At 34.7% G+C, this 27,282-nt stretch overlaps 1 protein-coding gene and 1 non-coding gene across 2 annotated transcripts; one reads left to right on the top strand and one right to left on the bottom strand.

Annotated features, from left to right (window-relative positions):
- Positions 1-26,826, top strand: LOC134804833 (uncharacterized). Its single transcript, XM_063778105.1, has 8 exons — positions 1-201; positions 11,187-11,295; positions 13,743-14,039; positions 22,762-22,986; positions 23,604-23,840; positions 23,962-24,045; positions 24,521-24,606; positions 25,540-26,826. Exons 2-8 carry the CDS (start codon positions 11,194-11,196, stop codon positions 25,682-25,684), a joined length of 1,176 nt encoding a protein of 391 aa, XP_063634175.1. The 5' UTR covers positions 1-201; positions 11,187-11,193; the 3' UTR covers positions 25,685-26,826.
- On the bottom strand, positions 14,109-14,180 carry Trnat-cgu (transfer RNA threonine (anticodon CGU)). The gene has a single exon. It is a non-coding gene; the product is annotated as a tRNA-Thr (tRNA).
- Positions 26,827-27,282: the final 456 nt, after the last annotated feature.

The following is a 27,282-nucleotide window of genomic DNA, read 5'->3' as shown; positions in this document are numbered from 1 at the left end:
ATACTTGTTTATCAGTTATAGAGGCCGTGTGTCAGCGCGTAAGTTAAGTATAAAACGAGTACAGGCTGCTGAATCGCGTCTACTCGCTTCCCGCAAGGTCAAGTGCGAGCGTCCAAGTCATTGCTCCTCCTGTGCGCGCATACCTACTTGCGCAGCGCACCCAGTGCTATTACAATCGGTGATCGGTGTTCTTTACTCGCGGTAAGTTTATTGCATTATTTGTATCACTACGTAAATTTGCAATATATTGTCATTTGTGATAAGCTGATAATCTCATATATGACTACTATATCACTTTTCTGTGACTTACATATGGATAGGTAGAGGGCAAACAAGAACATTTTATTGCGTAAAAAACTATGCAGATAACTTTAATACAGTATACAGCTATATGTCCATATCGGGCTGTCATTGACAGTTTGTGTATATACATAGGTATGAATGTATATAGGTATATGCATATTAAACTATTTGTAATATTATCTGTGCAGTGCGGGTATTAATTAAAACCATTCAGTTATGTATCACTCATTAACTAGTAGGTACATAATACATGAATATTCTACGCCTCAGAAGTTCCATTATGCCGATGGTAACTAATTGAGGTAAGTAATGTAATAGATACCTGTACCAAATCACTAAAATTATATGAGTAAGTAACAATGTTTAATATTATAATGACTATTTTTTATTTGCGTACTTGATGTTATTACTTGTAAGGCTATGCGAGGTAATTAATTTTCTCGTCATTTATGATATACTTTATTTACCAATCAGTATGTATTATGAAATTCGAAAATAACTGAAGTAACAACTAAAGTAATTGCATTATCTTCTTTGAAAAAAAAAGAAATCATTTTTTTATACGTGTTGTAGCATATATGTATTTTAAATGAAATATGTAAGTACTTAAAATAATTAAGAACTATTAGGGCCACTTACACCACTCACTAACCATGGTTACCAGTACAATTTGACATTGGGTTAACAGTTCAGTGCAAGTGGCGCTTAAGGTTATAATATAATTGGGCCTAAGCCTAAACAACAAAAAATCGTTAATTATCAAAAAAACCGGCCAATATAGACTGATTTGGACGGGGGCTGTTAGCAAGAATCATGTAAATCAATCATCAAACTTGCCTTCTTAGTAAAAAGACATACAAAGCGCAGCGTACTTACTTAAGGGGCCCACTGATTAACAGTCCGCCGGGCGGTATATTTTGCGATAAGTATCTCAAAAACGGGTTAACTGATCATGTTCGCTATAGTTTTCATTGAATGTCTTTATTAAGCTCTACTTCCACGATTTTTTGACCTATGGTCACAGATTATATAATAGTTGCCATAGTTCAATAGTTAGAGGGCCCCGGGGACACATTTTTGTTTCTTTCGTAGCGATTGTTTCCGAAAATATTTACTTTACCAAAAAATGGTTGAAGACTCGTGTTCGTTTTCAGCAACACCCCTCACCATAGCGTTGAAGCGAAAAACATCCCCACTTCACGTGCCCCACAAAACCCTAAAAAGAATGTTTTACTAGTTTTTATTTTACCACGCTAAATTACAACTTTGTAGGACTTACGATCACGGAGCTAAGACTCGGACAGTCAGATAGACATGGCGAAACTATAAGGGTTCCTAATTGACTACGGAACCCTAAAAACGTGAACCATTTTTGAAAGTTTTATTTAGTTCCATGAATTTGCAAATTCATAGCAATACCTACTAGAGTTAGACCAAGAAAAGTCTGCAATGATTTTTATAGCACACGCAGTGCAAGTGTTATTTAAACACGCCTAACTGCTATAAAATTATAACGTATAAATAACACTTGCATTGCGTATGCTATCAAAATCGTTGCAGACCTCTTGGTCTAATATTACCTAGGTACCTACCTATTATGTATCTAATACTGTCACCTATGAGCTATATATGTATGGTATCTTACTCTGTTGGCGATTAATATATTTTTCATCACACCTGCTCGAAAAAGATCTTATTACATGCAGATGTAAAGGACAAAGGCCTATTGAGGCCTAGCAGTTATGGATTGTGAAAATAAGCTATAACTCCCTAGCTTTTTTTCAATTATGTCACGAACTCCTACAAACCAAGTACTTAGGTTAAATTTACTTTTAAAATACTGACGTTATTTATTTTATCTACCCAAATATCATAAACCCTTCATGATGCGTCCAAGAAGCGCACATTATGACCACCATAAAAATAGACTGTTTTGTTAGAACAAATTTCTTATCTGTAAAAATGTTATTATTACTAAATAATAACATCGATTTCGATAATATTATTTCATTCAAATTTCGAACATCTTTGAAAAACAAAGAAATTTTATTGGACCTCTATTCTAATATCAGTCGAGATGACGTTTAGTTCGAAATGAATTGTCAATTTGCAAACAAATTTGACAAATGTCGCACGTAAGTAAGATATCGAACGATATGATAGTTGGGGCCGACTCTAGTTTGTCTCTGAATTAAAAAAAAACTATGACAACTGCCAGAAAACTTTTCTTTACCGCCATTACCGGTTAAAACTTTTGTTGCATAAAATTGCTCGATTTGTTGAATTTTAATTAAACCATAAAATGAGCGATCAAGATGATATAGATAATTTCGGCGACGCCTCCTGATATCCGTGACAAAATCAACTAACGTCATAAATGAATCATTTTATAAATTACTCATAAATGACTTATTACCAGCTAATTCAAGGAAACAGCACGAGAAAAGTTACGAAGAATTTATGAAGTGGAGAATGGAGAAAAATACGTCCTCCCTGTCTGAGTCTGTACTTTTGGCGTATATTGAAGAGTTGTCCGCTAAATTTAAAGCTACAAGCATGTGGACATTTTATTCAATGCTCAAAAGTACTCTTAACATCAAACACAACGTGGACATCGCAAAATACTCGAAACTAACTACTTTTCTAAAACGAAGGAAGGAACTACAGTAAAGAAATCCAGGACGTTTTCACCAGACGAAGTCGACAAGTTCTTGAAAGAAGCACCGGATAAATTATACCTTATGACAAAGGTAACATGTTTTTCATATTCTATAGCTATTTTCATGTCACTCAGAAATCGATTAATATTCGGAATAATGGGAGCTTGCCGGAGACAAGAGTTATGCGATGTTATGTTCAATGATGTGCAAGACTTTGATTCCACCATAATTGTCACTATTCGGAACACTAAAACCAAAACCAACCGGACTTTTACCATTACAGGCAATTATTGCCAGATGGTTAAAAAATATATACAACTCCGCCCAAATCAATGCACCGAGCCAGGTTTTTTTTATTAAATATGTGGGAGGTAAATGTACATCACAAAAAGTTGGAATTAACAAATTGGGATATCTGGGCAAAGCAATAGCCGAATATTTAAGTCTACCAAACCCAGAATTGTACACCGGGCACTGCTTCCGCAGAACTTCTGCTACTTACTATACCTATTAGTTGATGCAGGGGGAGATATAACGGCACTAAAACACCATGGTGGCTGGCGTTCTACTACTGTAGCAGAAGTTAACATCGACGAATCAATCCAAAACAAGGTCTCAAACAAAATTCTGAATAGTATTCAAAAGAAAGAAGTGGGCTATATTCACTTGCCAGCGACATCAACAACTATCGACCAAGATAATACTTCTGTCCGAGCTGGGCAAGTGAATTATCATAATTGCAACATCCAAACTGTGAATTATTATTATTATTCTAAATATATTTCTTCATTTTCGCATTTGTTTTCTGTTTTATTTTACTAATAATTACTGTTAGTGGCCCTGAACAACGCCCCGATGCCGGTCAAAATTTGCGGCTCCTGAATGCATCATGGAGGCTTATGATATGTGGGTAGATAAAGTAGTGTATGTAACTGTACATAATTAGGCATTATGTGAATAAACTACTATAATATTTTTGTTTATATTTAATTTGATTAATTTAATAGCCGTTTCAAATATTTTTACACAATTTTCAGTCGTGGCTGAATGCCGAGTCCGTGCCTTTGTTGCCTAACCTGTCAAAAAACGACAATACGGCTGTCGAATGTTTCAAATGTCACCGTATATTTAAGACTTATTTTGCTTAAAATTTAGAGTCGCACCAAGAAAAGTCTGCAGCGGATTTGATAGCCCACGCAGTGTAAGTGTTATTTATACGTCATAATTTCATAGAAGTTTGACGTTAAAATGACACTTGCACTGGGTGGGCTATCAAAATCGCTGCAGACTTTTCACGGTCTGACTCTAGTTTTTTATTCGCAAGTGTGATGAAAAACATTGTGTGTAACTCCGGGGGTTATAATATTGCAAATTCGACTAACAGCCTCGTTTCCAATGTTTCACTTACCCCCTTCATTGCACAATGTACCTATTATAATAATCATGGGAGAAACTACAACTTTTCTTGCAGTATTTTTTTATTGTTTCGTAAAATACTAAACTTGCTATTTGAACATAGGCAAATTTTAACCTTTACAGAATTAAATAGATAAAACCTATGTTTGAGGGTATGTATTTATTGAGATTACACAGCATTACAGCGTTATCAATTATTAATTTTTTTTTGTCATAACTGTTATAAGATAAATAAACATTTTAGACATGTCAAATGAAAATTGTTCAGGGTCGTTATTAAAGTCATAAAGAAAATATGAGCGGTATTCCAATACCTACATACCTATGTTTTGTTGATTTTATCGTTATATTTACAGGGCAATCATCCGTTAACGTGATCTCGCAGCGCGATCACTTCACAAAAAACCTGATCATTTGAATATAGGTAGTCGAGCTGCCTAGAAAATTATATTTGAATTCGTGCACTGTTATCAATAGCTTTATAGTGGTTTTTACTATTCTCTCAAACATAGCCACCTACCTACAACTAGTTTTTTTCTTAAAACCATGTTTTATAAAAGATTATTCGTACCTCATTCATACCAGATTCGCAAGTTAATCCGGACGCGGGGATTTTCACTAACCACCCGTGAGCAACAATTATTTTTGAAGGATACTTTTACTAAACGGCTCCATCATCATGTTCTAAATATTACGTAGGGTCAGTTGTTCTACATTGAAACAATCGGACTCAGTGTAACTTTGCGATATCTCGGAAACTAGGTGTTACCAGCTAGTGCCGTCTGTCAAGCAAGGGCAGGCTCAGGGACCCCCAGCACCTCCCCAAAACACGAGCGCGCCTCGGAGAACGAGCACGCTGCTACGAGCATTATTGTGAATTCGTGCAACAAAAGTAAATTTTTTCATTTAAGTTTCGCAATTTTTTACCAAGATATAGACTCGAGTTTGGCGTTTTTTAAGTTTTTGTTATGTTCTATGTGTATTAAAGTTTATTTGGAGCTAAATATTTTTAAATTTCTTTCACTCTTTGGTGCAGTTTTTATTAATTGATTAAAAAAACACCCCCTAGTTGCACAATGAAACATTTTTATGTAGTATACAATGAAACATGATGTTCACTGAACACCAGTACCAGCACACAATGAAACAAACTCATTATTTTTTTAAATAATTAAAACCTATGTGCTAAATTTGTGAAACTAAAATACCATGAAAATTGGTAATAATTTGTCTATCATATGACAAAATATAAGATACTTAACTTTAGGAATGGCTGAGATAGGATGGCTTATATGTTGAATGTTTCATTGATGGCAAGGTTAAGGACACATGTCTTACATTGAAACAGTCGTGTATAAACACTATGTTGCAAGAAAGTGTATGAAATCAAGCATGGAGATGCTCAAAACCCTCCCGCGTCTACCTAGTTGGCAATCATGCTCCGTGGACATAAAAGGCGCCTTTTTCGCAGCATGCCGTACCTGCCGACCAGATTTTCGATTCACAATGAAACTCAGGTGTGTGTACAATGAAACAAGCCTTTCGCTTTTAGATATTTCAGCAATCTTATAATGATTCCATATGTCGGAAACCTTTTAAATAACTAATTTCAGCCTACCACTATTTTCTCCTTTCCTTTCTCATTAATTGAGTGAAAGCATATATGTATTAATGTCACTTATTTATTACACCGTTTCAATGTTTATTAACGATGTTTCATAGTAGACTATAATTATTACATTTGTTTCACTGTAAAAATCAGAGTGTTTCATTGAAAACATGCACAAGTACACAATGAAACAAAACTCATTTTTCAAAAAAAGGCTTATAACACAGGAACTGTTACAGATAAGTAGAAACCAAGAATGCCATATGATAGCCAACGAAATTGTTTATCTTCATACGAAATGTCACACTCATAACTTTAAAAACATCAGAGATAGAAAGGCTTGAACTTTTAGTGTTTCATTGATCAACAAGTTACCCTATGTATTCTAAATCAAAAGTAATTTAGTTAGGTAAGAAGCCTTTCATTCATATTTTCATTTGTGGAAGCACATTCTAATTTTTTCGAGACCCGTTTTTTGTTGACAGACCTATCCGACGGAACCCAATGCCACATGGCCCTCGTGGTTGTGTAACGTTCACTGAGCTAATCCGCGGACGAGTAGACGGACATGGCTCACATGGCGAAACTATAAGAGTTCCTCATAGTTGAGTACCTATTGAACTCTAGAAACATAAATACATATATGACAACAACTATGTTTGATATTGCAGTAAGTGTTATGGTAATACCGTATATAACCAATGGTTATGGTAACACAACCACCGAGGTCTCACTACGTTGTAACAATGTAACGGTTTCAGCAATTTGACGTGAACCCACTCAGGTCGATTCTCACGTTTTAATAAATACCTTGGTATGGCGGATGTAAATTTAGACAACGTTAACTGTTTCACAGTTCACACTATTACTTATGACTAACGGAACGAATTAAAATCGGTACATGGAAAACTTAAACGACAAAAACGTATGCAATGCAAGTTTCTATTTAATTTTTATTTCAAAACAATACGAGTGAACTCAATCAACTTATATTTCAAATTAAATCTGTCGCATCATAAAGAGATGGGGATAGGATAGTCAGTTTAGTTGGGTAGGTAACTAATTTTTCTTATAGCGTATGGGGATGCGGAAAAACTAACCGATTGATATGCATTGGTTCCGATTTTACTCCTTATAGAGTCTCCACTGAACGGCGGCACTTTATTATGGTTGTACAAATTATAGGGATCCCTTTTGGTTTATATTATTCTTAATTTTCTTCTGCACACAATATCGTAGCGAATTTTATTTTACATGTATTGACATGACATGTCACATTTTCTTTTTTATCGCCTTGCCGTGTATATTTGAAAACCCGACAAGGAGGTCAGAATACATAGGAGAATAAAGGTTAGATTTATACGTGGCGCAAACAACGTAGGTACTGTTTTGTACAAGCTTTTATTTAACTTGCCCTGTTAGTTATTATGTTAGTGTGGATTAAGTCTTGGACGCTAAATTTAACCCACTTCCCGATTTCCGATTAAGCTGAATTTTTGCATTACATAATAATATAGATATTACTGATAATGGAGACAGGAGGTGGCCATGGGAACTCTGTGATAAAACAACACAAACTGTGTTTGGGGTTGTTAGAATTTTCTCGATGAGTATTAGATGTCGGTGAAAAGAAAAGCCAACGCTAACGCGAAGGTGGAAGTCATCAGCGATAAAAGCTTGTACCTACCAAAAATGACTTTTTTTCCAAAAACATATTATCTCTAAGTATGTTCGGCTTTGCTAGTCATATTAGCTCACGCTAGACGGCCTCCCAGCCTAGTCGGTAGTGACCCTGTCTACGAAGCATTATTTGTATGTGTTTTCCATATCTAAGGACCTTGGGGGGCCAAAACCAACATCACAGAGTCCCTTTAAGACAAGTTTGATGTCACGCTTGCTGGAGTCTGGAACCCATTCACGGGTACAGCAATAGATACCCGTGAACGGATCTCAGCAGGCATTGGGTATGGTAACAAAAATGTAAACAGTTCAGGGCTATGGATGAAGTTTGGCCTGCGCTAAGGTTGGGTTATTACAAAGATGTCCGGACACCTGCCATATATAACACTGCTAAAGATCGGTTTTCCTAGGATAGCGGTGCCGTCATAGCCGCCGTCTCCATACTAAATAATACGGCTAAATATGGATGTCGTAGTATTTGTATGGAGACGGCCGCTATATGACGGCACTGCTACCCTAGGAAACCAGAGCATAATACACGATCGAGGCAGTCGGTGACTCGCCGCTCACTAGATGGGCCCTTGAAACTGCCGTCGTAAAGACGACCAGGAGCAACACCGGTGTGAGCGGATCAGGGGTGTCGAGATGTGTGCGACGCTGTTAACAGCCACTGTGCCAATTCGTGTCTTATTCTATACAATACAATTCATTAATACTATTAATTGACATGCAAATATAAATATATAATCGTTCTTCATCTCCAAGTAACTTGTTCTTCTCGCATTGTATTTATTGGGTGAATCCAGTGCTTTCTTTTTTTGAAGATGCCTCAAGGCCTAACAAAGCAACACTAACTTTTGAACCATGAGTCATAGTCAGCTTGCAACTGTCGTGAATCTATAGACTACCGATTACAATATTCCACTTACAGTTGCACAATGTACTATTAAAATGCTTCTAAATTAAAAATCTATTTTATTTACGAGTATTTGGAGACTGAAATTATAGTATAGCTATAGCAAATAAAATATTGAAATACAAGATAATACGGTGATCTTATTACATCATTAGCTAGGGAAGATGATGTTTTCTTAACATCATTACGCAAGTACCTATCACCGACGTCAGATGCGGGAGGCAGCGCGCGCGCATACCTGGAGCAAGGTCGCTCGGAGCAATGACCCTGCGGTGGACTCCACTTCTACTTGTAATTGCATATAAAAAAGAGCACTTAATTAATAACGAGTACGGTAGATACCTACTTACTTAGACTTTGCATGAAATTAAAATAACAACTACGTATGAATATAGAATATAGAGAAAGCTGTTTCCAAAAAATTGTATATTGTGTATTGTGGGTTTTATTCGCTCCTAACTTTTATGATAATAGTAAAAAAAAAGTCAAACGAAGGGGCTAGTTACGGTTAATGTAATTATTATGCACATCATATTGAGTAAAAATATTTTCAATAAACCGACGTTTTACGATGAGTGATTTATTAGATACCTACCTATAGGTATGCCTGCACAGTTTTATTTTGCATGTCAGTGTGTGTACCTTTATACCAAATATAATATCTCTGTTTCTTCTTCTTTCTGTCTGTTATTTTAAACGTCAAACTTATATTTATCTTTATATCTACACCAATTAAGTTACTAGGCCAAGTGGGGTATCGTTTTCGTATAAATCAGAAACGCCGAATAGGGTAAACCCTCCAGTGAATGAACACCCCCCAGTGAATGAACAAAATCACGTTTTTTGTCTAAAATAAGAAATACAGCAATTTCCACCACTTTTCGTATTCTTTTTCTTATTAACAACTCTATTCTCTATGCAATGGCAGCCCGTGATAAATTTATTTTTGACCAGTTTGAATGTGACTGGCATTTGAAGTTTACAGGTTTCTGGTTTTGGAGTTTTTTAAGGAAAAATTAGATCCCAGGTAAGAACAGTGTACGTTTGGAGCAACATATGAAGTGCTTATTTAATGTTTATCTGTACAAAGTTAAGTTATTTGGTTATATTAAGAGTTAAACCTTCTATAAATGTACACTTTGTCGGCGTATTATGCGATTAAGTCTTTATTTTTTATAGTTCCATTACTGGCTTATCAAATGTTCTGAAACCAGTAAATGAACGGTGTGTTCATTTACTGGTGTAGTCTAGATTTTCATTTTTTTCTAAATTGATATGTAAACGAAATGGTATTGAGCTTGTTTTTTGTGATTCTGCATAGAAAACGATTCTGATTCATTCAGCCAGTATTGGAACAAACCAAATTTCTATAGTCCATTTACTAGATTTTTCATGCCTATGTATTAACAATACAAAATTTGGCGTGTTCATTTATTAGATTTCTACTAATTCTATGTATGAACAATATAACCACGAATAACGCAATGACAATAAGTTTATTATTTTAAGCATTATTTGCTAAGCCTGACCTATTTTCATCAAAATATGCACGTTATTTCTTGTTTTAAAAATTGATTCTCTTTTTCTTATTAATATGTAACAGGTTGCTGTGTTATTGGTGAATAACTATCATTTGTTTTAATTGAAACCAATATGAAGGGATAAAAAGATATGAACGCTTTCGCTATACCTACTAAAATAGAGCTAGAAACGGTTTTTATGTTAAAAATGTTTTTTAATGCTGATTAAAAAGATGTAAATAATGTTCATTCACTGGGTTTTGCTGTGTTCATTCACTAGTTTTTATGTTCATTCATTAGGTTTTTAGGTGCTTTATGATAAATTCTGCTATAACTCAAAAACTATGAAAGTAATAAAAAATCGCAGAAATTACTTTCTTGTTTATTAAATGAGGATTGATTAAATTGCAATTAATTATTCCAATTATTAATGAATGCTGAGAAATGATTTTTCAAACTTGGATAAAAATATTAAAAAATAAATTGAATTCACCCTTAACCGCTGAACCGATTTAGTTGAAAATTAGAATAGAGATAGTTTGAATCCCAGGGAAGGGCATAGAATAGTTTTTATCTCAGAAATCATCCCTTAAAGGATTGAAAATGGGGGTGGAAGGTTGTATGGGGAATGTAACCGCTGAACCGAATTAGATGAAATTTGGTATGGTCTACATCTTTTATTTAGTTGAAAATAATACCTACCTAATGTGAATCATAAGAACAAGAACCTAAAGTCGTACTAAGTCGCCTATTTTTTTATGTATTTGTTTATGTAACTTAAACACCCTGTAGCTACACCAAAGTATTGACCGTAGAGTAAAAGTAAATATGACAAATTTTGTAAAAAAAATAAAGTAATTAGTAATCTCTATTTAACTGCACCGATGTCATAGTGTATATTTTTATATTTTACTCCATTGATCCAACGAATTAGAACCAACCAATAAGCGTCTACCTTGTCATCGTAATGCGAAGCACAAACAGGTGTATTTGTTTTTATATAGATCGTAGTGCTTAATATATTATTTACTCATATCATATAGGTACTTATTATTTACTTGACTTACTTTTTTTATTGTCAGTTGGAAGATGCTTCGGAGACAACTTGTTTTGGCGTGCCTGTTCTGCTGGGCCGCGCACACAACGGCCAGCAGCGACGACCGGTTCATCAAGAAATACGCAATGATGAAGGTAAAACCGTAGGTACTTAAGTACTTAGTCTGCACACTTTGGTGTGGCTAGCCGGTAGTTAAAACACCATAAAAAAATCAAAAAAATCATACCTACTTCGACATAATTCGTAGACAAAAATTACCTTATTTGGTAAAAAAGCGAAAGATCTGTACTGGAGGTCAATAAGAACTGTGGATGGCTAGCACACATGGGTATGTAAATAGTTAAATCATTTTCAAAAATAAACATTATATTCGTCGTATAGGTATATTCGTTTCACATTGCACTGAAACAGCTGACTGGTGAGGGCGTCGAGACATACAAAAAAACCTATAGAAATACATATCTGCTAATAGGCACATTTCAGTATACTACAATAATAGATAATTAACCAGAGATGAAAGGTACCCATTATTGCAGAGATATTATTGTAGGTATTATTAAAGAATTGCGAGTGAAAAATCAGTCAAAAAAATCCCAAAAAATCTGATATTTTCCATAAATAACGATCTTATTACCTGCATGGATATTATATGTATAGATAGGTAAATTTAGAACCGATGTTTAATCATAAAAATTAAAATATATAATAATATAGAGAGTTCAATAGAAATGGCAATAGTTATTTGTACAACAAGAGATCAAAGTTTGATATTTCTTCGAGTGCTTATTTTGCGTCCCGTGCAAGCGAAAGATTCTAAAATACTTTTATAATTTAGAATCTTGAGAGTAGTAAGGGACCCAAAAGCGCAGGAGATGTAAATAACTTTGATCTCGTGTAGTACATACAACTTTTCACCACAGCAGTGGTGTTTCATTTCTCCGAATTTTCGATTTTCATCTGAATTAGCTCGAATTCTTGTTCTAACTGATAAAAAAATATTATACGTTAAAAGAAATTAAAATCGGTCAACATTTAGAGGTTGCACAACATCAACAAAGATTTTTCAAATAACCAACGACTCGACATCGGAGGAAAATGGTTTAAGCGGCTACCATCAAAGCGGAGAGTAGTGTGATACTGAACCTTCTACATATAAATAAATTTTAAAATTAGTGACAAACTTGGATTTTGGTTACTCGATAAATGTTCTAATTAAGATTTTTCAGTTTTTCCACCTGTTTCCAAAGGAAAAGTGCTTTTATCGTGTTTTAGACGCAAAATTCAGTTTTCTCATTCGATTTTAGTATCAGTTCATTATATTTTGTAATTTTAGAACACAGTTCATTTTCACGCAATGTATGGGGTTCTCACTCTACCTTTACAACTTGTGCAACCTCTAAACGTAATTTGATTCTTTTGAAAATTGAAATAGATAGTTTTTAGTGTGGGGAGGCTCCATTGGTGAGCAAAGTCAGGAAAAATATTACAACTTTTTTTTCTCCATACAAAAGTGAATCACCCTAGGGAACATGTTAGACAACCTGAAAAATGTAATCCTTCTTCGTCCCTTTACCTATTCACTAATGTTTTCTTAAGATATACTAACTCTCTCCCTCTCTCCTTGTGTCGTATTCCTCATTGCTGAGAGTCGTGGCCACGACCCTCAGCCAAGATATACTAACAATTAAGTTTTAATTGCCGCAATCAAACACAAAAACAAAACTTAATAAATTTCAGTAAAATAATATGGAAATAACCAACATCAACTGACACTTCAATCGACAACTTTTTTTGTAACAAAAAAAAACTTTGTAAGATACGGTCCGAATTGCGGATACGTAGGTACTATTTAATTTGTCAAAAAGTAGAGACTCTTAAAAGCAACTTAAAAGTATAGATGGTCAAGCAAATCTTGTCAGTAGAAAAAGGCGCGAAATTCAAATTTTCTATGAGACGATATCCCTTCGCGCCTACATTTTTCAAATTTGCTGCCTTTTTCTACTGACAAGATCTGCTTGACCAAGTATAGAATAATTTATTTTGCGTGATAATGTGTGTATTTTTTTGAGTTCATTATTTTAATTGTACCTACAATAAAATACGTAAAATACCTATAGTGTTTTTATCAAATCTTAAACTTTATTTTTATTAATTAATTATTACTCGTACTTATTTTGGAACGATGCGTTCTGACACTTCTGACGTTTTTCGGGGGTCTATTATAAACCGTCAATATACCGTTAAATGTCGTTTGAACTTTTTTTTGTATTTCGTACTTGTATTAGACCCCGCATGTTGAAATGACATTTGAATATAAAGGCCAATTGAATGTCATTTTGTCTCCCTCAGTGAGAAAAATGCGATTTTGCTCACAGTTTTTTAGTAGCAAATTACCCTTGTTCGAGCTGCTGAGGTGGAAATAATGTTGGTTTTTTGTTGTAATTCTTTACAATCCAATTTACCTTCATTACTTCGTAATCTCGCAACGCAACCTCAGGAATTTCTTGAGTATTCTAATCTATTCTTATTGGGGTTCTTTTTAACTAAAATTAAATAATGATGAAATCGTTTTTCTTTTCAGATTTATGAAAGTTGTTTTGGTCCTGAAGTAGTAAAACAAATTCGACAAGAAATGAAGGACGCATATGCAAAATGTTCTGCACCGCCATCTTTCGACGCGCAACCGAACTTGCATCTCCCGCCGTCGGTGCTCTTGGGGAAACTGCCGCCCGGCTTTGCCATGGACCCGAGCTCGCAAACCATCACTAAGCCCACAGATGGCGCTATACACAACCAAGAAAATGATTTGCCAAATCAAGACTCGCATTCTCTTAAAGGGTCGCCTCTAGGAGGGGTCCTTGCATTTAGACCACATGGGGTAAGTACAAAAATATTATATTATATTATGAAAAATTTATGTTCATTCAGCAGCATACAGCGCTAACAATGCCTCCTGTGAGGATTGAACTCACGACCCCTGGTTTACGAGACCAGTGCTCTACCACTGAGCTAAAGAGGCGATAGCTTCACAGGTCAAAAGGCGAAAATAGCTTGGATAATATAGTTAGTTACAATGTGCAATTTTGAATATTCATATAATATGGGCTTTATACTTGTTACGGTTACATAAGTTACATTTACAAGCCCGAAGGGTGCCAATATCTGCCATGATACTCACTCACTGTTGTTACACACATATTACACATACCTATACACAATCAGCGTTAATAGTAGCGGATGAAACAATGCGCCAAATATTCTACATACCTATGTAAACCTTCTTTTTTTTTAAGCTCTAGGGTATTTGACTACTAAATTCACAAATAAATTCCATCAAATCTACCAAGAAATGTCACTGTCACAATGACATCTGTCAACGTCAGTATGACGGACCAGATGTCACCAACCTTTTTGTAATAATAAAAAATACAATTATCCGACTATAGGTAATCATGCAATAAAATTTTTGATTTTGATTTTTTGAAGGTGTAGCACGTAATAAAATCAGTTTTTGTATGGAATACGGAAGTTACGTCAAAATATAGACTCCATTTTCTATACCTTTAATGAAACGCTGCCAACTACATAAATGAAGGGCTTTCAAAAGAAACAACACAAACTTAACGAAAAAATTAACAGGGAACAAATGATTTTTTGTTGACAATGCAAATCACCACGACGAGATAGGAAAATATTCGAGCGCTCAAGATAGACGTCAGATGCCGAATGAAGTGACAACTTGACTTGACAAGTGAGTGTCATGGCCGCTCTAAATCCATCATGGTACCCATAAGGGCATATTAAACTATCCTGTACTTGTCGTTTTCGAATTTACGTTGTAACTACATCTTACACTCACATCTTAAGACGATAATGTTATTGTATTAAAACCGAATACCAAATGTTGTTTAGACCTGAAGTGGGACCATTTCAATACGAACATATCTACTTCAAAATAGTTATAATAAAATATAAATTAATGGAACTGCTTTTTTTATAAGTCTAGATGATTATTTAAACTAAGCATTTAAATGTTGTATTAAAATTAGTAGTAAATTATTTATTGACGTGCATTCTCTCGCCAATACTATATTTACTATAAATGGAACGTTTCTTTTAACTCGCAACACAGTGGTAGATTTGATGGAATTTATCTGTGAATTAGGGTTTAGTCAAATCAGTTTCTGTTTCGAACTGTCAAAACGATTTTGCTACTATGGAATTTATGTGAAACACTAACTTGTGACGTCACGTCACGATCAAATTTATGGCTTTTTAAATAGAAATACATACTCTTATTTTGTGAGTTCATTACCGTATTTTATACACAATTGACCGTACATATTTTGAACTTACAATTACAATTGAACATTTTTCACAGAATGTGTATTGGCAGTATAACAACAACTGATAAAGTAAAATGAAAAATAAAGCAAATATATAAAACCATTTTACAAACTACATAGTTGTGTGTTTCGTAATTGTTAGGTAATAGAACAAGGGAGCGAAACGAAGTTCTTACATTCAACTTGGAACACAACTGTTAACACACTCGCATTTCGAAGTTTTTAGTTTTTAATTCATTATTCTGCAAAGTTAACATATTTTATTTTTACGAATTTAGGTAAGATTATAGTGAATATAAATATATTGTTTAAAATATGTAGTTACATATAAATAAATTAAATTAAATGTTTATATTAAAACAAACAATTTTTAATGAAATCTATGAAGGATTTATGCGACTGTGGACTTAAAGGAAAAATGACGGTTTATAAAAATGTCCTCTCGAATAATTTCCTCCCTGTATAATTTTGACTAGATATATGTTTGTATGAGACTGCAGGCAGATGCTGGATGCGGGGTGGATTTCAAAATCCTGCGAAAACGTATGTTTATTCGGTCTTTATAAAAAAAACTAGTAGGTTGTGCGAGTTGCAACTTTTTTATATGTTTTTAAGAACTATTATCTTCATGTTCCTTCAATTACCATCTCCAATAACTTAATAGTTTTTGTTTATATAAAATGTTTTATGTGTCTAAAATCATCACCGTCTACCGGAAAAATCTGAACCTTTTTGTTTGCAGTGAAAATTATAGCATACCTATCGTACGATTGCGATTTTTCTTTTACTTATATCTTTTCCATGTTGTTGTTTAACACATGAAAAAATATGCAATAATTCCTTCACCGAGAAAGTACATTTAAAAATATTTAAAATTTTGTCACGCATATTCGTCAACACCGTCATGATAATGTCAATGTGAGCTTATCTCCGTGTATGAACAACGAAATACCGCTAAAGGTCCTTGCCCTATTTTTCACTTTAATATAGAATGCCAAAAATGATTTCACTATAAAGTCACATCATTGAATCGTGAGAAATATTACGAACAATTTTGTAAAACGTAGTTTGTCACAACAGAGCATCATCACCGTTATGCTTTGGTTTAAAAAAGTTACAAATGATATAAGTATTAGAAATAATTATTGAAATGAATGGCAAACTACATGAAGTTTATTGTGTAGCATAGACATTAACTACTATTATTCGTATTCTAGAAATAAAAACAAGAAACTGTCAAATCGTCAACACCATACCCATCATCACCGGGAAAAAATGACGACCGGTGATGATTTCATGTGTATGGTGATGACGGTTCTCAGAAACTTTTCTAGTTATTTTGCTATTATTCATTATGAAATTAAGCTGTATGTTTGAAAAACGTTCTCTATGTCTTCTAACACTATATAAAGTCTACCTTATAAATGTAGCATAAATGTAGAAGAAGATATAACTATTTCTTTCACACTAGAGGATGGTTAGTTTTTAAATAACATTTTGACTGAAGAAGGCAAAATTTAGGTCACTTAGAACTTAGAACATAGAAATGTTTTTTTTTTATAATATAATAATGTAAATCGTGCAACTTAGAGTCTGTAATTGCATGTTAGTCGTGTTAAAACAAAGTATTTAAACAAGCAAGTTTTAAGCGACCATAGGCTACGGTACTGGCTCACTATCGTGACGGCCTTATGTTTTTAACAATATTATATTAATTGGTGTATATAATTACAGCAATTAATAATTATACCATTGGGTAGTCACCGGACCCAATGCCTAACATTTTGTAACTTATGACATGCATTACAAGTAGGGGTCTTGCAACTTATAAAACACTGATTATATATTAATGTTTAGCTATTAAACAACATATATATGGATTTAAATCATTATAGCTATTTTTAAAGTTAATTTATAAAACAACAAAAATACAAACTTATGCAATGAATCAAATTATCAAAAAAAAGTAATATACCTATCATAAAAATTAAGCTCATTGGTAAGCCAGCAATTTTATAATATGATATAAATACCAGTTATGCAGTAGATAAAAGAAGATGCGGGTTTAAACTGATAATAAGAGTACAATATTGTTAATATTATTTAACATTAAAAAAAGCCAAAAAAAATAAATGAATACATAAATTGCCTATTTCGGAATATAAATTATTTAAAATTATACAATAAAAATACTTGTTATATATTTATTTATATGAATAAAATGTACTTTTTATAATTGTCTAAAAATAATTTATGTGGCTAGTCTTATGTTCAAAAACATGTTACTTGTAATGTTTATTAAAGTTCTATAAAGCCTTACAATTAAAAAACGTTTTTGTTTTTTTAATACGTTTTTAATACATATATATATTAGTTCCCAAATCGTCATTACCGTACATGCAGTGTCATTACCGTCTATAAAAGAGTCATTACGATACCATGGTTGTCATCACCATCTTGCATTTTTATTTTCCGAAAGCGATAACTTCAAATATAAGCCACAAATGATTGTATAAATACCATAAATATCCTCAATATACAGCCCCCTATTACTTTACCCAGCTAGAATCGTGTTAAATTAAACATTAAAATAAATTAATTTTTTGTATGGTGAAAGTTTTTGTGATGAAATCCACCCTGCGGCAAGCTGAGGACAGGGCGCTATGGCGCTCTTTAGGGGAGGGCTATGTCCAGCAGTGGACTACTATAGCCTGATGATGATGATGATGATGATGATGATATGTTTGTCGGAAGTATGAAAATGTCTCTTTTTTATTGGCTCAATATATATTTGGTGGAAAATATAATTGACAAAGTATAAAAATGTCCCTTAGTTATTGCCGTAATATACAATTGATGAAAAATATAATTGACAAAGTATAAAAATGTCCCTTAGTTATTGCCGTAATATACAATTGATGAAAAATATAATTGACAAAGTATAAAAATGACCACTTTTAAGATGCCGCGGCGATATACCTTTGCTTGTTTTGTCCATAGTAGATATCCTATAAGAAACCCCCCCTTAAATCCAGCCTATTGAGACGGACGAGCAACTTTGGGACCCTATACTGAGGATAGTGAGGATGGCCCGACATGATCTGAGCCGGTTTTTGAATATTTGTCGAACTGGTTTAACAAATATTGAACAGAATATTCAAATATAACAGAAAAAGGAAATGTTGCGAACGCAACCTTTATTTGTATAATACAGTAACTAAACGCAGCCGTCGGGCTCGGCTAGTATTTGGAAGCTTTTTCTAAAGCACCAATAGGAGCGCTCCACATATTATGTATCGCGGCCAATTAGAGGCACCCAAATCTTAACCACTATTTTCGGACATTCAAATTATGCAAATCACTCTTTCATCAGCCTCCATACGATTACCACACCACTTTTACATTTAACCGTTTAGTCAAGGAACCCTTGTAAAACCAGTACCTATTGAAATTATAATAGTTTACTTCAAATCGAAGCTTTTTATTTGAGTCGTCGAGATCCTGACCTGCACGGCGGCTACAGAAATGATGCATCCAGATTGAATCAAAATCTTATATACTTAGTCCGTTTAATCGAACTCTTTATATTAGTAACTGGCCACTTGACAATACTAATTTCCGATAAATAGAATCGTCTGATTTGTCATGTGCTGTCATGTTCTAATGTACCATTATTTCGTGCGGAAATGGACAAAGATTTCGTAATTTCAATAAATCAAAAAAATCGCCGTACTCTCCTTCAAGATGGGTACCGATATAATGTCAGCAAAAAAAACCGTAGCAGTGGAACTACGCTATGGCGTTGCGTCCACAGAATCTCGTGTACAGCGTCTGTTACCACCGATGCAGCAGAAAAGGCCATCATTCGTTGGAGCGAACACACTTGTGAGAGAAATAAGAAAAAAATGAAGTGTTTCGGGCTCTACGCAAGTGCAAACAAGAAATTTGCAACAATTTTGCACCCATCCACAGCACGTTCGAAAAACACATGGAACCTCTAAAAGTGAAAAATGAGACATTCATAGACGAAATGCCCCTTTTTGGCCAAGTAAAAGACGGTCTCTACGAGGCAAGAAAAAGGCACCTGGGATCCAAAAAATTAAAATACATAAACTTAGCTGATGTTGAAGTTCCTAAAGGCTTAGGTCGAAATTTTTTGGTGACTGATGATGGAGGCCGTGAAAAAATTTTAATTTTTTCTTCAGCAGTTGTCCGAGACTATTTAAGCACATTTAATGACGAGGAATTTTACTTGGGAGATGGCACATTTAAGCTAAACCCCGGACCCTTTGCCCAGCTTTATACAATTCACCTGGACTTAGGATCAAGCATGGACACGAATAATGTCGTTCCAATAGCATACGGTTTGTTGCCCAACAAAAATACAAAGACTTACGCGAGATTTTTCGAACTATTAAAACAAAAATTAAATATAAAACAATTTAAATGTGACTACGAAATAGCACCAATGAAAGCAGTGAAGAAAGTTTTTTCCGGGAGTAGAGATTTTTGGTTGTATTTTCATTTTAAAAAAGCAAATAAACAAATGGCTAAGGATATCGGACTTTACAACACAAAGGATGGAAGGAGCACAACGCGGCTGATAACCAACTTGCCTTTACTGCCGGCCGAACTGATGCTCGAGGGATGGAGGTCAATTATAGAAATAGCCCCACGTAATGATGACATGACTGAATTCAAGAAATATTTTTTAAAATATTGGTTATATCGATACCCAACCGAAATCTTAAGTTGTTCACAAAATAAACACCGAACAACAAATTTACTCGAAGGGTGGCACAGACGACTCAAGTCTAAATTTCAACAACGGCTAACTTTGTTAGAATTCATCTATAGACACAAAAAAAAGCAATACATTTTGATTACATAATACGGAATAGTCTATTTTTTTCATCAAGAAAAAATAGACGCAACACGGACATTCTGTTCGACAAAACGTATGAACAGTATTTGGTCCAAGTGATCATTGAAGATATTATTCCGCTGGAGCTACTAAAAAAAGTCGTCTACTTCAGATTAAAGTATAATAAGTAGAAAAAGATGTCAATAAATTTATTTTATAATATGGTATATGTTCTTTTATTATGATATTGTTGGCAAATGAGCGGACAGGCCACCTAAGGGCGCTAACACACTGGCGATTTGCGAGCGAGTTGAAAGCGAGGCCACTGAGGCCAGCGCGCAACGAGTTCGCTGCGAGAACACAAAGATTTCGCTGCGTACTGACATACTGGAATGGGAGTGAACTCGTTGCGTGCTCGCGGCGATATCGTTGCGTTGTCGCGGCGAACTCGTTGCGCGCTGGCCTCGCTTTCAACTTGCTCGCAAATTGCCAGTGTGGCAGCGCCCTTAGGGGAAACATTCATTAGAAGTTTATAGGTATAAAATAAATACTATTTTGTTGTATTTTTATTTGAAATGTAAGTGGAGAGATTATTTTTAAATTTTCCCTAATTTGATTGTAGGTAATTTAAAGGCATTTGCCTTTAATTATAAAAGATTGAATTAAAAACATATTTTACATACAAATCTATTTTATTCATATCAAATACCGCCAAAATTGTCTTACTTCACCAAGGGTTTCCTCTTCCAAAATGTAACCAATCGTAATTAAATTTCGATAACTAATTAATAAAGAAATATTCAGCGGCAGACCGCTTTGACTTTTGCGCTTATTGTTATAAGATTTAAATCGATAGAATACTCTTTATTGGCACACCTCAGTAAAATTATACAAAAGAAGAACAATTGATTAAATGTCGAGGAAGACAACAGGCCGTCTTATCGCTAAAGAGCGATCTCTTCCAGACAACCTTTGGGTAGCGGAAACAGATAAATTAATCGAAAAAGTATGTGTTGCCAAAACGTTATGAAGCCTACATTTACACACACAATAACATTTAATAAACATGTATGCATGTATGGTTATGTGTATACACATATAAAAAATCCAAGTAGACATACATAAACATACATATAAATATATGTAAAATAAACCGGAATATATGTAGCATGTAGCTAAATATGGCAGCAGCATGTCAGCCACAGAGTAACAATAACTACGTAAATATGTACTATACAAACACTAAGGAAGAGATAAATATGTAATGTTCTTTAACTGATATTTAGAAAACAGCAAGAGATTGAGCGCGTTTAATTCCTACAGGTAAAAAGTTCCAGAGTCGGAGAGCTTAATAGGAAAATATAGTTTTAAAAACCGGGCAAGTGCGAGTCGGACTCGCGCACGAAGGGTTCCGTACCATAATGAAAAAAAAACGGAAAAAAATGCAAAAAAGAAACGGTCACCCACCAAGTACTGACCACGCCCGACGTTGCTTAACTTTGGTCAAAAATCACGTTTGTTGTATGGGAGCCCCGTTTAAATCTTTATTTTATTCTGTTTTTAGTATTTGTTGTTATAGCGGCAACAGAAATACATCATCTGTGAAAATTTCAACTGTCTAGCTATCACGGTTCGTGAGATACAGCCTGGTGACAGACAGACGGACGGACGGACGGACAGCGAAGTCTTAGTAATAGGGTCCCGTTTTACCTTTTGGGTACGGAACCCTAAAAAGTATATGTGATAGGCCTCCTCTGTGTTTCATATTTGTCTATTGCAAAACATATGCAGTGACCTATGTATAGTGCATTTCCATAGTAAGCATTCGTATGTCGCGTACAGCGTCACGCTCACGCCGGACGCGACCTACGGCGTTTGTTGCAGACCAGCGCCTTAGGTACTTAATACTGATAATTTAAATTCGGGTTAAAAATATCGTTTCTACAGGGTCTAATACCACGGATGCATCAGTCGAGATCGCTTGTATGGATAAATTTCCGCTATCGTTTCGTCTCAAAGTAGACATTTTTATACGCTGCCGTTCTGTATTTTAGTCCAAAGTCAAACCATAATTTATAGACATTTTTATACCATGATAGTAGACATTATTATACTTCGACTTAATTAGTTTAAAACATTTATACTCATTGGCTTTATAATACGTAGACATAATTATTTATTGAAAGTTGACTTTTTTCGACATCGTCATTATTCCTTTAAGTCCACAGTTGCATAAATCCTATGAAGTAACTAAGTTACTTATATAGGTATAAAGATGGTATTTTAACTTAAAAAAAAATATTCAATATAGGTACATATATGTATTATTCAACGCATCAATAAAAGCTTAAGAAATAAAAATTCAAGAAAAAGTAATTTGTAATTTCCAGTCGCAGTTTCCTCAGCAGCAGCCGGCGGTGCCCCCGTACATGATGCCCGGCAGTCCTCAGTTCAGACCGTTTAGCCCTGCGACACCTTTCTACCAATTCCCTTACGGCGCGCCCGGTCTGTTCTACCCCCCGGGAATGCCCTCGTATAATCCCTACGCATACCAACAACAATATCCGCAAGGCTTTTATCAGCAACCGGGTTACTTTGGATCTAATAGAATGTCGGTAAGTATTACAAAGAATATAGGTATTTCATACGTAACTGCGGTACTCACATACAAGCTTTTTTTTTTTCAAAAAGTAGTGCTAAGTGTAGTAGAGTATCATTATCAAATTTATTTTTTAATACAGATGCTCAACAAGTGCTACTTTACGTAGCTGTTTAGCGTTCGCAAAGTTGGATTTTGCGAACTAGTGCTTTTTACCTTTCAAGTTTTTTTTTAATTTAATTCTGACCGTAATCGATACGTCCATACCAAAGAGTTTGGATGTTCAAAAATTTTATATATTTTTATTTTGCCAGTAGACATTTATTACGGAAAAAAAATATTGTTACAAGATATAAAGTAAATATTTATTAGTTATTAATATTATTATATAACTAAAACGTTATACAATAGCTACGATGTTCGACTAATTTTTTTATTTAATTATTTGGCTGAATGGAACTATCATTGCCACGTTGGCTGTCGTCAACAGAAAAAAATAAAACTTTAAAAGTAAAACGGGCGCTCGCCATTTTCACTTAAATTTTAGTTGTATCAAAATAATTAAATTGCAACTGTAAGAGTGTTTTTGTATGAAATGAGTTAATGTGATTATTTTGTATGTATTGTATCCAGCGAGAGTTGGATATACGCGACAGACTGGATTTAATCTCGCGCACCGGCGGAGCAGGCGCGGGGTCGAGCGGCGGTCGCGTGCGCAACATCACCTGCGTCATGCAGGAGCTGGGCTACATCGACCACAACCTCGAGCCCAACTACGAGCAGATCACGCAGCGCATCGCCAACCTGCCCGTCTCTAGCGAGCTTAAGGGCGACATTCAAGACGGCCTGCAGTTCTGCCAGAAGTTCTCGGTAAACAATTAAGTATCCTAATATATTTATTAATTATATTTTCTAAATGACTGATATAGGTACTATAATATGCATTTAATTGAACATGCGATAATGTAGATAACCGTTAATTCTGTTACAGCAATGCGTCCCAGACACTAAGCGAGACGTGGCGCCACTGTCCCAGGAGCTGATCAAGCCCATGTTCTTCTTCCGCTGCTACAAGGTACTGTCAAGTCCACATCAGTGGGGTTAAGATGGTCGATTCTTTATCATGTGTCACCATGCCTGTCACGTTCTAACAAATGTGGTAGTGCGAAAGTGACGCATGGCATGACAAGTGATAAAAATGCGACCATGATACCGCTGTGGAACGATATCACAGCACAGTTAAACTGTAGGTAGACGTTATTAGATTTATTTCGTCTTTGACTCTATTCATCGCCATTAGTTACAGATTTGTCACTTTTTGGATGTTCCTAATTATTGCATGTACATTTTAAATATCGAGAAAACTAAAGGGACCCACAGTGGCAGGAATATTTGTTCGAGCTGCTGAGGTGATAAAAAATCCATATCCTCGTACATATCATCCATTTTTCTATTTTGAGATGCAAAAGGAAGTTACTTTTGTATTCCTAAATAATACTAATGCACTATGTGCATAGTCAGTTAATGTTTTAAATTACGATTGTTTACAGCACAAGAAGTTGGAGGCGTGCATCATGAAGGATATTCGGGAACGTTTCACCAGCGAGGACGAGTTAGACACCGACACTGATTTTAGGTCAGTAGCTTCTGACATTAGGAAAGCGTTTAACAGCAAATTCCTGACACTAATGCAAAGAGTTACTGGTTGTGATATAGGATACAGGTATCATGTCACAAAATTTGCGAGTTTGACAGCCACACTAGATGATGCGATAGGCACGGAGAGATGTGATTGAACTGTCAAAGTTATCAAACGTTAACTTTTGACCACCAGAATTACCGCATAAAGCATGAACGGAGCCGTACAGCTATGAACAGGTACCTAAGTAGTGCATAATTATTTTCCATCGTATTTTCTCGTAAACGTTTCATACGTCGTTGTCGTGTCTTGCTATATCAGTCAGTGTCGGTACTATAAGTACTGAGGTTGACTGAAGTAGCATGACAAATACGAATGTCTCCGAGAAAATACGATGGAAAAGATGGGTCAAGAAAATATGACATGTTGTGACGGGGGGGGGGGGAGTCAAACTTTGTGACGTCACTTTAACTTATTCAAATTATGTAAGTCGCTGTAGGTTCAGTTAAATAACAAGTTTTTGGAACGATAATCATTTTTGTTTCTTTTTCTTTCCTAATCAGTTTTAGGTTCTAAAATTACTAATATTTCTTTTTTCCAAAAATATTTTGATAGGTAAATAACCTACTTAATTCGATTTGCCGATTACGTTGAAAATTTTGATAAAATGTGACGTCCCACCTAGGAGGAGGTGTTTGCCAAATGTAACCAAGTGTGACAATGAGGGGGGGGGGGGGTCAAAAAACCTAGTACTTTGGGTGGTGTAATTAATGGATGACCCCTGGCTTTGAATTGTGGCTTCGTAAAAATAATAAACAAAATGGGTGATGATATCAGTAATTTTTCAATATTTACGGCCATATCCTTATTGCACAATATAGGTACTACTACATTGTATAACCGTTTGGCATTAAATCGTTGTTGTGACAGGTCGCTGTCGCGCTCTGCACGCGCGGCGCGGGCTCGCGACGAGCCGCTGCCCGACCCACGCTTCGACGCCCTCGACGAGATGGCAGTCTACCTCTACGACTATCTCAGCGGAGGCAACGGATTCGACTTTGATCTCTACATGTAATACTGACATACTGCTGCTGATTCTCCAGTCTCGTGATAACACTCTTTTAACCCTTGATTCGACATAAGGTAGTGAGTTCAAACCTCATTCATTACCTCTTATTGTTGTAATGTTTTTGGTTAGAAAAACAAGCAATATTAAGGTCAAATTAGTAGAAAGAAATAAGAAGAGAAAATAAATTTGTACGGTGTCGAATTAAGGGTAAAAAAGTAAACGTGACGTGTGATATCGGTATTGCTAACAATAAATGGGATGAATGAGATAGGACGAACGTGCATAAGGCATTTTGTATCCCTGGTTCGTAAACATATTCACGTGTCTCTTCTGCACTATATCTAAACGTATATATGTATCATTTTTTTACTATTACCTATTACATACGCTAAGCAACTATCATCGTTATGGTTTTCATCTAATTATCGGGGAGATATTTTTATATATAAAATTATTTTAGAAGTCTTGACGCCTGTCCATAGGTACTAAAAATTCCCTAAAATTATGATTGTAGGTCAAAAATTGTGCTGTACCTAACTTAAAAACTTTAACTTAGAAAGATTCAAGTTATACGTGTACATTTATTTTGTATTTGGTTTTAAGATAAGTTATAATTACGAGTATAATAATAAGTAAATTAATAAAAATGTTTGATGCTGGTTGTACTAGTTTACAGCGTTCCTTCAAGCTAGCTCTGTACCGACTTCCACCGTACAAAGTGTGGAAGTATCAGTTGATAATAACGAAATATGTTCATAGAAATTTCACGTTTATTGTGACATTTCCACACACTTAATCACTAATAATTTTGTGCTGAGTTAGCTTGATTTATAGCAAACGAGGTGGAAAATCTAATAAAAATCGATACCACGATTAATCCACTATCAATAACTCTTTGGATTATAGTAAACGTGCAGCAAACTATTAAGTACCTAGTTCTCGTACACAGAGCTTCAGCTAATTTAGCTTTGTGGATGACAGTTTAGTCGTAGGTATTTAGTTTATTCGTTCTTATAGGCCTTTTGAGATTATCGAGACATTTAACTGCATTTATAGCCCTAATTTATTAATTAAGCAATAAAATAAGATGTGCCTTTAGATTAATTAAAATATTTTACGTTGTAGCCAATAAAGTGCTATTTAATGTATTACTGTGTTTTATTTGAAATTAAAGTTGTAAATAATACTGTTATTTTTCGTACTCGATGGATAGGGTCAAGCTGACGCAACCAGGAACAAAAAATGTTTTTTTAATACAGTTGCTCAAAAAGTGCTACTTTACGTAGCTGTTTAGCGTTCGCAAAGTTGTTTTTTGCGAACTAGTGCTTTTTACTTTTCCAGCTTTTTTAAATTTAATTCCGACCGTAACCGATAGGTCCACACCAAAGAGTTTGGATGTTCAATAACTTTATATAATTTTTATTTTGCCATTAAACATTTAAGTATTACGTACAAAAAGTATTGTCAATATTTATTAGTTATTATATAAATAAAACGTTATATAATACGATGTTTCGCTAAAAAACTTTTTTATTATTTGGCTGAATGGAACTATCATTGCCACGTTGTCTGCCGTTAACAGAAAAAAATAAAAAGTAAAACCG

Source organism: Cydia splendana, chromosome Z, assembly GCF_910591565.1.
Source record: "Cydia splendana chromosome Z, ilCydSple1.2, whole genome shotgun sequence".
Lineage (NCBI taxonomy): Eukaryota > Metazoa > Arthropoda > Insecta > Lepidoptera > Tortricidae > Cydia > Cydia splendana.
This window is presented reverse-complemented; position numbering and strand designations above follow the sequence as displayed.

Excerpts from the sequence above, each read along its gene's own strand:
- LOC134804833 (XM_063778105.1), top strand. The coding sequence starts at position 11,194 with ATGCTTCGGAGACAACTTGTTTTGGCGTGCCTGTTCTGCTGGGCCGCG. Across the intron at positions 22,987-23,603 it reads TTGGATCTAATAGAATGTCG|CGAGAGTTGGATATACGCGA; the intron begins GTAAGTATTACA and ends TATTGTATCCAG. Across the intron at positions 24,607-25,539 it reads GACACCGACACTGATTTTAG|GTCGCTGTCGCGCTCTGCAC; the intron begins GTCAGTAGCTTC and ends TTGTTGTGACAG.